At 40.0% G+C, this 13456-nt stretch overlaps 1 protein-coding gene across 4 annotated transcripts in view; it reads right to left on the bottom strand.

Annotated features, from left to right (window-relative positions):
* Rock1 (Rho associated coiled-coil containing protein kinase 1) overlaps nucleotides 1-12346 on the bottom strand; it is a 129901-nt gene extending 117555 nt beyond the window's left edge. For 2 of the 4 annotated variants that reach the window (XR_003377719.1, XM_026783435.1), the window contains exon 1: nucleotides 12223-12315. Coding sequence is in view for 3 of the 4 variants with exons in the window: in XM_026783435.1 (XP_026639236.1) it covers nucleotides 12223-12315 (93 nt within the window). In the remaining variant the exon portion in view is untranslated. Of the gene's footprint in view, nucleotides 1-12222 lie in introns of all 4 variants that reach the window. The other 2 variants (XM_005355749.3, XM_026783434.1) reach the window with 1 other exon arrangement.
* Nucleotides 12347-13456: the final 1110 nt, after the last annotated feature.

Below are 13456 nucleotides of genomic sequence, written 5' to 3' on the forward strand. Positions count from 1 at the left end.
AAAAAAAGGATAAAAATGTTATATACTAATGAGAATTTCTCAACTGTAACTTGAACTGAGGGAAAGAGAGGGAAAGCAGGGAAGAAAAGATCAAATTTCTAAATACTGAAAATAATTTGTATTGAAATAGTCTAAATAATAGTAAGCTGGTTAAAATTCAAAAATTAAAACAAAAATTAAAGCTCTACTGACCAAATAAGGACAAAAAACAATTGCAGGCCAGTAGCAATGAGAATTCAAAACATCATCAAAAGGAAATTTTCTTGGAATAATAACTAATTTTCAAGCATGGGACAAAGAAACGTGCAAGATGAGCCTCAGCATCTTATGACAAAAACAAATGCTCTGTCAAAAATAATTAGGATCACATACAAACATAAGAACATGAAGAGCCTCCCATCAGTCAAAAATAGATCAAACTGCCCAGTCAGATGGACACCTCATCAGGGAAAGATGCTCACCAAAAAACCTGGCAACCTGAGTTTTATCCCTGTAATTCACATTGTAGAGGGAAAAATGCACTCCTAGTAGTTTTTCGGGCAATGAAAAACCACAGAAACTGACTGTAGGGCTTAGAAGGCAGTTAGGAAAAATCCCGTGGGCTCCTTTACTGCCAACTGCTGTAACAAAATGATTGTTTCTACTTAGAACATATGGGTCCTTTTCCATGGAGCTTCCAACCCCCATTTCTCTCTTCCTTCATCCCTTCAGTCCCTAAGACAGTGGCAGGTAGTCAAGAGTCCTACTGCACTGTCACCTCACTAAAAAGTTTCCTTGAACATTATCTAGACCTTTCTAAGTCTGTCTCTGCCAAGCCTATCATGGTAAGGCTCAAAAAATAACTTCTTCAGCACAGTAGCAATTAAAAGTTGGAGAATTCACCCTTCGTATCATGAACTGTATTTCAAAGTAAAAGCCATAGGTAATGCCAAGTCCTTCTCTCAACAGAATCAGCTAATAAACGTGAAGGAATACTAAAAATATACATAATATGCTTCTTGCTGTGATGCAAAAGAAAAGTCACATCTATGGAAATATTTACTAAAAAGTCCAACACAGTTAAACCACCACTACTCAATCATTTAAAAGACCTAAAAGACCAAACAAAACAAAATCAGTAGTAACATGTAATGTGGGACTGTTCAATTTGCAAAGACCCAGATTTTAATAAAGTAATTGGATTAAAAAAAAAACAAATTGGGGGCGTGGTTGTGCACGCCTTTAATCCCAGTACTTGAGAGGCAAAGGTAGCCGAATCTCTGTAAATTCATGGCCAGCATGGTCTATAGAGGGAGTTCCAGGAAAGCCAAGGTTGTTACACAGGGAAACCCTGGGGGGAGGGGGGGAGGCTAGTTAAGATACTCAGAGAAATATAAATATAAACTGGAAATTAATGATAACAAAGAGTGTCTGTGTTAGATATGATAATAGTCACTGTGGTTATAAGAGAATATCCTTTTTTTTATTTTCACTGGGGAGGCAGAGGCAGGCAGCTCTCTGAGTTCGAGGCCAGCCTGGTCTACAAAGTGGGACAGTTAAGACTACACAGAGAAACCCTGTCTGTCTTAAAATACCAACACACACACACACACACACACACACACACACACACACACACGGGGGGGGGGAGAAATAATACATAGAATTTAACATATTATAGGAAGAAAAGGGTGAATGATGGACAGTGAAACATAAAATTCTGAGAAATACAAATACTGGGCAACAGAGCTACATTATCTTCTATATGTTTGAAATTTTTCATTATAAAATTACCAAACTAAACTCAAATATAGTATTCCTCCCCCTCACCAGAACTAGTTTTGCAGCTTGAGTGCATCTAAGAACCTAACATATCATGAAAAATTCTAGAAATCATCCCCAAATATTCTGATTTTTGTTTGCCTAGGGAAAAGCCCAGAATCTATTTTTAAACAAGTCAGGTGAATCTGATTAAAAAAAACCACAGACTCATATATGAAAATTATACACTTTTAGAAGTTTGGATGTAATTGGCCATATAAACTCATAGGGAGTGGCACTATTTTGGTGTGGCTTTGTTGCAATAGGTATGACCTATTGTCACTGTAGGAATGGGCTTTGAGATACTGCATATGCTCAAGCCACACCCAGTATCCCAGATCACCCCATTGCCTTCTGATCAAGATTAACCAGTGTCATGTCTGCCCGCATGATGCCATGCTTCCCACCATGATATGAATTGAAACCTCTGAACTGTATGTAAGTCATCACCTTAACTAAAAGTTTTCCCTTATAATTGTTGCCGTGGTCACAGTGTCTCTTCACAACAATAAAAAACCCTAACTAAGGCAGCAGTTGATACCAGGAACTGGATATTGTTGTGATATGCTGGACCATGTTACTGTGTGGAGTAATAAGGACTTTGGTACTTTGGGTTAGGAAAGCATGTTTAATGGGCCATACTAGTAGGAGTATGGAAGACAGTGGTGGTAAGTGTGGTTTGATGAACTGTGGATGGCTACCTCAAGAGGTTTCAGAGAAGAATTTCAGTATGCTGTCTAGAAATATTTCCTGTGATATTTTGGTATAGGAAGTAGCTGCCCTTTGCCCTTGTTTTAAGTATCTGTCTGAGGCTAAAGTGAAGAGTTTTGGAGTAATTTCGTTAGAAGAAATCTCAAAACAGCCTAGTATGGACTCTGTCATGTACATATTAGTGGTAAGTCTAATGAAGATATATAATGAAAAGAAGCAAGCTGAGCAAGTAAAAATATTTGAGGGGGAAAAGGGCACTAGAAAGTGGTATAGAGCTAAATCCTCTGTACAAGGAGATAAACAAGTTAAGAAAAGGAATGAAGGGGAGTGGTGACCTCAGGGCAAGACACCGCCCAACTAAGTCTCCAACCTGTGAAACAAATTAAAGAAAGCTTAGATCTGGGTGTAGTGGCGCACATTTTTAATCCCAGCTCTCAGAAAGCAGAGACTGGCAGATCTCTGAGATTGAGGCCAGACTGGTCTACAGATCAAATTCAAGAACAGTCAGGCTGGGCTGGAGAGATGGCTCAGAGGTCCTGAGTTCAATTCCCAGCAACCACATGGTGGCTCACAACCATCTGTAATGAGGTCTGATGCCCTCTTCTGACCTGCAGGCATACAGACAGACAGAATAGTGTGTGTGTGTGTGTGTGTGTGTGTGTGTGTGTGTGTGTGTGTAAAATAAACAAACAAATAAATAAATAGGAAAAAAAAAAGAACAGTCAGGCTTAGGCAGTAAAGGTAACAATCAAAAACAGAAAGCTGGTGAAGATGTAATTGAACAATGTTCCAGTCCCAGCATGCAGCAGAATTTGGCAGCGTCAGCCACAAAGTTCTGGCTTTAGAGTTAAGGACAGATGAAATTTGCTCCCCAAGACTAAGGAAAGCCACTGAGGCTAGGCATGTGTCAGGGGTGTATCTGAAAGGAGGCCTACCTAGTAAAGAGCCCACTGTGTGAAGCTGTGAAGGTGAAGCCTTCTCAAAATGTTAGAGATGCCAGAATCGTAGGATACCTGCCAAAGACAGCCACTAACAGGGAGTGGAACCAGCCCACGAGAAAGAAACAAGTGTGTTGCAGGCAACAAAGCTGAATGGCATTGGAGATCTGAAGAGTATTCTGACATTAGACATGGAGATGCTGAGTTTGGAGTTTGTCCAGCTGGTTTTCAGTCTTGTATTGGTTGTTTCCTCACTGTGCTTCCTTCCCTGTGTTCTGGAATGGTAATGAATATCTTGTGTCACTACATGTTGGAAGTATGTGATCTGCTCTTTGATTTTACAGGCGATTACAGTTAAGAGATTGCCATGAGTCTCAGAAAAGACTTTGAACTTTTAAACGTTGTTGAGACTGTGATAGACTGACTATGGGGACTTTTGAAGTTGAACTAAATGCATTTTGCGTTATATTGTTTAAAAACTTATGGGGGCCTGAGTGTGGAATGTGGTAGTTTGAATGTAACTAGCCCCCATAAACTCATAGGGAGTGGCAGTACTAGGAAGTGTAGCTTTGTTGGAGTAGACACGGTCTTGTTGGAAGAAGTATGTCACTGTGGGGGTGGGTTTTGAGGTTTCCTATGCTAGATCCCATCCAGTGTCACAGTCCACTTCCTGTTGCCTTCTGATCAAGATGTAGCCAGCACCATGTCTATCTGCATGCCACTATGCTCCCCATGATAATGGACTGAGCCTCTGATCTCTAAGTTGCCACCTCAATTAAATGTTTTCCTTTATAAAAATTGCTGTGGTCATGGTAACTCTTCACAGCAATAGAAGCCCTAAGACAACATTCAAGACAGCTTTATCACAAGTCTTAAAATATATATACCAAACCTTAAAGTAAAAGCATAGATCTTACGTACCTTATCTCCCTTTCAACTATTTTAATGTGACATTTAGTTAATCTTTTCCCTACAATTATGAATTCCATAAAAGCAGGACCCCTATTTGCTTTTACCTCACTATAGTGTCCCCATTGCCTTTTAGTTCCAACACTGAGTATGACTGAATGATAGCAAAGAGAAAAAGATGTTAACATGACCCATTGTTTCAGTTTAATAGAGAAAGTATTACTGGAAGTTAGCCAACCTTTTAAATTATGACCAAAGTAAAGATAACCTCTTGGCTCTCTACAATATCAGACTTTAATCTGAGTACCTAGTCTCCTGCTAATCACTCAGCAATTACAAGGAAAGTACACTTTGTATTTCATAATCCCAAACAGAAAAGAGCTATGTTTTACAAAAATAAAATATATATACATATTTTACTCACTCACACATGGGGAGGATGTTTTATCTGTTTTTATTTTTTATCTTGAGATAGGATCTTCTGTAGGTCAGGCTGCCCTTAAACTCACAATGTAGCTGAAGATGACTTTGGACTACTTCTACATCCTAAGTGCTAAGATTACAAATTTGTACCACCACTCAGAGCTACACATATTATTATAGTGGATATAAAAGCAATTATCTTGATTATAATTTCTGTTCAAAAAGCACAAACCCTTAGATCAACAGTTCTTAACATGTGGATCACAACCCCTTTGGGGAGCAGGACATCAAATGACCCTTTCATAGGTGTTGCCTAAGAACATCAAAAAACACAGATATTTACATTTATGACTCACAACAATAGCAAACTTTCAGTTATGAAGTAGCAACGAAAATAATTTTATGGCTGGGGGTCACCACAGCATGAGAACTGTAGTATAGGATCATAGCATTAGAAAGGTTGAGAATCAGTACCATAGAGTTATAAAAAAAATAAGTTATAAAACATAAAACCAAGTGTCATGTCTAACAATTAAAGTCAGTTTAAGACCTACTTCCAAAATCAGCATGACCCAAAGGTAGTTCTTATAGTTGTATGTCTACCCCAATACCACTGAACTGTGAAAACTTTATTTCCAAACTAATAAACCAATAATAAATTTTCAATTTTTCAGATTTATTTTATGTGTACAACTGTTTTACCTGCATGTATGTATATACTATATATGTAACTGGTGCCCTCAAGAGGTCAGAAGAAGGTGTCAAATCTCTTGGAACTAGAGTTACAGATGGTTATGAACCACAATTTGAATGATAGTAGCTGGGTCCTTTGCAAGAGCAACATGTGCTCTTGAAACTGCTAAGATATCTCTTCCATCCCAAGGATAATTTAAAAACTGTAATGACTCATAGACTATACAGATACAGAGGACTTCAATAACTATTTGACCCAACTCTTCATCATTCTACAAAAAAGAAACTGACAAAAATTTAATTCGTTACAAGACTTAATAACAAAAAACTATGAAAATGCTTTGAATGTTCAGTCCAGTGTTCTTTTCACTGTATCATGTCAATAACATGTTTTTAAAAATTACCATTTCCTATGATGTACTCAGCACTACCCAGATGTTCATCTTTTTAAAATATGTACAACTACTTATTTTGTATGTGTATATGTGGTCATTTGAATAAGGATGTCCCCCATAGGCTCATATATTTGAATGGTTAGTTTTCAGGGAATGGCACCACTTGAAAAGGATTAAGAGGTGTGGTCTAGCTGGAAGAAGTGTCACTTGGAATGGGTTTTGAGGTTTCAAGAGCCCATGCCAGACCCAGTCTCTTTCTCTCTCTACCTGCAGATCAGGGTGGGGCTCTCAACTACATCCCAATACCATGCCTGCCATGCCTGCCACCATGCTTCCTGCCAGGAAGATTCACTAGACCTCTGAAACTGTAAACAAGCCCAATTAAATGCTTTCTCTTATAAGAGTTGTTATGGTCATGGTATCTCTTCACTACAAGAGAACAGTGACTAAGACAGTTTGTGGGCAGGAGCACATACCACATCTGGAGGTCAGAGGACAACTAGCAGAAGTCAATTCTATCCTTCTATCAATTCTATATATATTCAAGCCATACTCAGGGAAGCAGTTCACTTCCAGCTGCCTGAAGATCAAGATGTAGAACTCTCAGCTACTTCAACACCATGCATGCCATTCCTGCCACCATGCTTCCTGCTGTGATATAATGGACTGAATCTCTGAATTGTAGTAAGCCAGTCGCAATTAAATGTTTTCCTTAAGAGTTGTTGTGGTCATGGTGTCTCTTCACAGTAATAAAAACCCTAACTAAGACAGTCAGTATTTTGTTGCTGTGAAGAGACCATGACCAATACAACTCATATAAAAGAAAGCATTTAACTGTAGTTTGCTTACAGTTCCAAAGGTTTAAGTCCATTATCTTCATGGTGAGGAGCATGGCAGAAGGCAGGCAGGAATGGTAGCCCAGAGTTCTACATCTGGATCCAAAGGCAGCAGGAAGAGAGTCTATGGGTTTGAAGTGGGCTTTTTGAAACCTCAAAGCCTACCCTCAATGACACATTTCCTCAAACAAGGCCATGCCTCCTAATCCCTCTCAAATAGCACTACTCCCAAATGACCAGGCATTCAAACATATGATGAGCCTAAGGGGGACATTCCTATTCCAATCACCGCAAGTATATTATAAATCCTGACTAAGGGGCTGGAGATGTAACTCAGAGGTAAAGCATTTTCATGCATGTGCAAGTTCCCGGAATTAAAACCCATAACTACAAAATAAAACATAACTGAGTAAACAATCTCCAAAAACCCTTCTCCTAGTTAAATGCATCTAATATCTACATTTTCAGTTACATTTGGTTTGGATGTTTCAAGAATACATATCTAGATTGTAGACTTAAGTGACAGGTTAACTACTCTGCACTTAAGGAAAACAATGTACCAGAAATACTATAAAATGACAGTAACAGCTACCAAGTAACAGGTTACTGACCACTATACATATCATAATTTGTAATATTTAATTTTCATAACAATTTTCTTTAAGTTTAAATCTTGAAATGAGCTTTCCAGGCTTAAAATAACTCACCTAAAACCCTCCAGGACAGTCAGGAATATACAGAGAAATCCTATCCCAAAGAAACAAAAAACCCTCCAACTCACACTTGACAAGGCCTAGATTTGAATTCACATTTAGCACTACAGAAACATTTACTAAGTGTTTAAATGAAATAGAAGACTAGTTTGTTTTTAATGCCCTTGCAATAAACTAACAATCATCTGAACAGTCTAGTATAAACTATGCATGTTTGCAAGGCTGAAGTAAGAATTTCATTGCTTGAGGCTACATCAAAGTTAGATCCTGTGGTGGTTTGAATAAGAATGATCCCCCATAAGCTCATATATTTGAATGCTTGGTCACTGGGAGTGGCATTATTTGTGAAGGGTTAGGAGGTATAGCCTTGTTAGAGAAGGTGTGTCACTGGGGTGGGCTTTGACTTCTCAAAGTCCATGCCAGGCCCAGTGTATGTGTGTGTCTCTCTCGGCTTGAAGATCAGGACATAGCCTGCTTCTATGCTTCCCACCATGATGATAATGGGCTCTGAAACTATAAGCAAGGCCCCAATTAAATACTTTCTTTTATAAAAGTTGCCTTGGTCATGTTATCTTCTCATAGAAATAGAACAGAGATTAACAACAGGCTAAGGAAAAAGGTTTGCTCCAAGCCAATCATATGTACTACTACTAATAATTAAACCCATAAACTTGAAATCATTAGTACTAATAGGCACACAGCTATCTATGAACAACAGTAGGCACAAAGCTTTGACAATCAGTTGGCGCACAGAGTCAGTATGAGGTACAAAGAATTATCTCAAGTCTTTTCATTCCACCAACGGTAGCATATTCTCAAATGTGATTAACCTAACTGGTAAGAGGATGGAGATTATGCAGCAATCTAGACCCTCAAATTCTACTCTAAGTCTTTTGTAACTCAAATGCATGGAATAGTATTGCCAAAAACTTGACAACAAAATGTCCAGTTTAGTGGCAGAGATAGTAGTGATATTAACAACACAAATAATTTATTTTAGAATATAGAAATCTAGGTGATAATATGTCTAAGCGAAGAGGTCTAAAAGCCAGTTGAATATTTAAAATTTGGAGCAAATAAAAGAATAAAGAGCAAACTAGATGGCTCAGTCAATAAAGATGCTTAAAGCACAATCCTGGCAACCTGAGTCACTCCCCCAGCACACGCATAAAGGTGGCCAAAAAGAACTAACTACACAAAGTTGTCTTCTGACATCTACATGACAAGTACAAACACAGACATACACACACACACAATATTAATAAATATGTATATAAAAAGATTTACAGATAATGAAAAGAGTGCTAAGGAATTGATGCTTCAAGTTTGGAATGCATTATCCATCACATTCAAGGCAAAGAATAAGGCAAAGAGAAGAAAAATAAATCGAAAATGAAAAGATGGGGAAAGCACTAGTTAAAAATACAAAAAAAGAGAATTTTACATAAGAAAAATGAAAACCAGCATACAATATTTTTACAATTGCTTTCCACATTCTGAAAAAAAAATTGACTAATGAGAAAAAAATTGTAACAAATATGTACTAAGGGACACAACAGTGAGAGAATGTTGTAAATAACACAAATCGCCCTTCCCCTTTACCCACCCATCTTACACTTCACCAGTTAGAAGGAAACAAAAAGAAAGTCATGTTCTTGAAGAAAAGATTGGACAGCCACTTACCAGCATTTCTTCAAGGTATTATTGTATAAATGATAACATTATTACTGTCCCAAATAAGTGTTTTCTGGATAAAGTTAGATTTAAAGACATTTGCTAGCAAACTGTTGTGAAACCAAAAGGTTTGAGAGCTTTCATTACTGAAAACTGGATCCAGAAGCAAACAATCCCACAACCTATTTAAAGAGATGCTAAAAGACTAGAATGACAAGTCACCAAGGATTAAAATGATCTAGACAGAGGCTGGAGAGCAGTTAAAAGCTCTTGTTGCTCTTACAGAAGACACCAGTTCAGTTCACAGTTCTCAAACAGGTGACTCACAGCCACCAGTAACTGCAGCTCCAGGAGGTGACACCCTTCTTCTGGTCTCTAACAGTACCTATATGTACACAGCTCACATACATTCAAAGCTAGAGAAGCAACCAAGAAAAAAGGAGTGTTAAACCTCCCATCTACAACAGGTCCAAATTCCATACAAAGCAGTTACAAATTCATTGAAAAATGTAGTGACATAAGTCATTGAGAATAGTAGAGTAAGTGAATGAATGAGCGAATCCATGAATGAATGCCCAATGATAAACATAAAATATTGTACAAAGAAAATTCATGCTAGACACTATAAAAGTGGAAAGAGGATTTCTGCTTCCAAACAAAATCCCCATCTTTAAAGTTCAGGGTGACCTGATAATAACATTTCAAGTCACCTTCGATAATGGAATTTTAAAAAGATCAAGATTGTAAGATTACAACAGAAAGTAATCAAATCTGTCCATTCAATATTAATTCTCCAAACTCCTAAAGCTACTTGGCTACCTTAACGCAGAGGACCTAGAGTGCTTGCTTCTTTGACTCTTCCTTTTTATTCAACCTTTATCTTTCACCCTTAGATCTCTTTCTAGGTTATTCCTTTTCGTTATATCAGTTTCGATTTTATGTAAATGATTCTCAAATCACTATCCTTTATTGTAAGTTTAACTCCACATCTCCAATAGTCTACAGACCCTTTCTTCTCTCTCATCTTACTATCCTGTCAAATTCAGCACATTTAAAATACATCTGAGAGCTATTTTTCTTAAGCGATTTCAAAACCTGATTATCTTCACCATTTTCAATGTAACCCAGACTCAACGTTTTTGGAGTCATTTGACTAAATGCCTCTCTTGTTCTCCCTTCTCCTCTTAAACTGTCAATTAAGTTCTATCAATTCTTCCTTCCTCATCTTCATATCCTAGCTTGGGATTCCAACTGTCAGTAGACTATCATAGCACTCTTAAAATGCTCCGATCTCATTTATCCCGGGTCTTGCCTAGATTAATCTTCTGACAGCCATAAGTGCGCTCCAATCTGACAAATCTAACCCCACTATCTTTCCAACTCTATCTTGTTTCTCTAAACATGCCACAGCAGCCATGGATGCACCCATCTTCTATGCTGTCCTCAAATCGGTAGCCTATTCATCAGAAAACACACTTTGGCACTCTGAACTCAGAGCAACCTTCAGTTTTCATGATACAGACAGATGACTGAAGGACACTAAATAGTCATTTGGAATTAACCAGTTGTTTTCTCAATCTGTAAACTGTTTTTCTTTGTTTCTGTGTATATTAAAATGTTTTCCTAAGTGGATTCAACTCTCAAGAGTCCATATAACATGTATTTATCTCCTTGTACGCTCCACAACTCTATCAGGTACCTACCAAATGATACTGTAACAAAAGAGAAAACAAGCAATAAAAATACAAACAAGCTCCTAAACTCTCCTTATAATCTACTTCATAACAGGGGGAACACCTCAATGGTGGAGTGCTTGTCTAGCATGTGCTGGGTTCAAAATGGCAGGACCACTAACAATAATAAAACCTAGGACACAATTTCAGTAAATATTTAAAGACATATAAAATGTGGAAAACATTAGATAAGTATTCTAATTACTTTTATCATTCAATAAAAAAATTCAAATTTCTTATGCATCACCCTTGTTTCTCAGTATGAAAGAGAATCTACAATGTGGGTGAAACACTCCAAACACATTACCCACACCCTCTCATTTTAGTCAAGCATGCTTAGGGCAATTCTGAAAGCTTTGCTGAGAAACCTTACTCACTTAAAACTGTACAGGAATGTTTAGAATAACTGAAATACACATTTTTAACCTACAAAATTTCCTCATTCAATGTGAGATTTTAAAATGTCATCTTTCTGAATGGTATTATTCTATTATTCTTAAATATCCAAACTATGAGTATACAAAGATAATTCTCTGAGACTCCCATGTCCATATAGTCACTAAAACATGATTTTAGAGATCAAGTAATTTTGTTTGAACTGAAAGAGTAGTAAAATATAATTTCTAGTAGTAATCGGGAAAATTCTGTTGGTAACTGTATTGGCAGTGCTCAAATGTCAATTATTTACAAATAATTGTATTTGCTATCAACGACTTGTCAATTTTTAGGTTGGATTTTGACTTTTTGTGACCTACGAACTTTAAAACATTTTTAAAATGGTAATAGTAAGTTCACTACCATCAAAGAGTTATTAATATATGTGAGATATATTTACTAACAATATTTCAAAAGCCATCAATCTTGTGCTGGCCTAAAATCTTAGGTGTTTGCATTTAACGTTCAGCAAAGTTTCTTTAGCCTCAAGACACCTAAAATTTTATCTTAAAAATCACTTTCTCGGTATCAATTCTCCATTATCATTTCCAAGTCTAAATTCCAAATCCCTAGGAACTAATTCTGTACACAGAAAGTAGATTTTTCAATACTATCGTCAAATTAATCTGGAAGATTAATGCTAACTAAAATCGTATTCACCAAACTATACACTATAAACTTTGACGTGTTAACGTTCTGAAACGACCTGCAATAGCTGTTTCTAAGAATTTTGAGGGACTGACAAGCGGAATCAAAACCCTAAGTTCAGAGTAGCTAGCTGAGAACCAGTGAAATAGCTAAAAAGAGGCTTGAATTATGAAGTTTACTAGTACTTCGAAATTCTTCCAAAGAGAAATCTGGCATCTTCCCAAGATGACTATGCACACCTGAGACTCGTTGCAGTTAACCAGACAGCAAACAAGAGGAACCCAAGGCAACCCAGAGAAAACAGCGGCACTCACCAGCAAACAATCTGAATTCACTTCCGATTTGGGATCCCGTAGGAGGTTGTCGATTTTTTCAAACCGAGTCTCAAAACTGTCCCCAGTCGACATGATGCTGCTACTTGTACAATACCTTCACAGCAAAAAACAAGTTCAACCAACTTCCTCCGCGGGGGTTTGCAGCCGCGGAGCAGAAGAGTCGGAACCTCGGGGTCACCAGGTGTGCCCGGTTCCCCCTCTTCCCCGTCACTGAGGGGACTTCGGCTCTCCAGACCCCAGGCTGGGGGTGACAGCGACCCGCAGCCGCTCCGATGCCCAAAGTCGCATCCCACCCGGCAGCCCCTCGCGACAGCCGACAGCGCCGTCGCCTGCCGCCGGGTCGCTCCGGCGAGGCGCCTCAGCCTAGCGGGCCCCGGCAGCCTTCGCCATGGCGGGGCCCAGTCCAGAGAAGGGCAGCGGCGGGAAGAGGGAGCGCAGCAGGGTGGAGACTCCCTCGGGGCAGCCAGGGAGGGCGAAGAGGAAAGGCGAAAGCGAAGGGCGGGTGAGGAGCTGCGCCAGCTGCCTCCGCCGCCGCCGCGCCGCCTGGGCCCCGGGCCGGCCCCGCTCCGCTCGAAGGCGCTGGAGGCGGTCTAGCCCCGCATCCCTGGTTCCTGTCGGCCTGGCCCGACGCGCCGAGGAGCCTCGGCCAAGACCTGACCCCCGCAGACCAGGCTCACGCTCCCATTTCTAACCGGTCGCTGCTGAGCTTGCTACCGCTGTGTCCGGCGGGGCAGGGCGAGGTCGGCGGCCCGAAGAAGACTCCGGGCGAGGAAGACAACCGTGGGGTCCGGGCGGCTGCTGATGCGGGAGCTCCTGGGAGGGGCTGCGGCCGGGCTGGGAAAAGGGCGAGTCGCGGAGGCGAATGCCTGGGGGGTGGGGCGAGGAGCGCTGAGACCGACTAATATGTCCGCCTTCCTGTTCAAACAAACGGAGACCGCCGGTGCGCCGTGCGCAAGCGCGGCGCGGGCGTTCGGAAGGGGAACAGGCCGGGTCTCGCGCACGCGCGCGGGAGCCTGTGAGGGCGGGGCTGGCCGGGCGGGGCGGGGCTGCCGTGGAGGTCCCGACGGAGGTGGACCTTTCCCTGCTTCTGGTCGGGGTGCTGGCAGGCGCCCCAGCTTTGCTTCCTCTGGGCCTTGCTTAGCCTTAGGTCGGGAAAATTCTGACAAGAAAAAAAGGCGCTTGTTATCACTGAGATAAATACTTTTGACTGGGT

This window comes from Microtus ochrogaster, chromosome 18 (assembly GCF_000317375.1).
Source record: "Microtus ochrogaster isolate Prairie Vole_2 chromosome 18, MicOch1.0, whole genome shotgun sequence".
Classification (NCBI taxonomy): Eukaryota; Metazoa; Chordata; class Mammalia; order Rodentia; family Cricetidae; genus Microtus; species Microtus ochrogaster.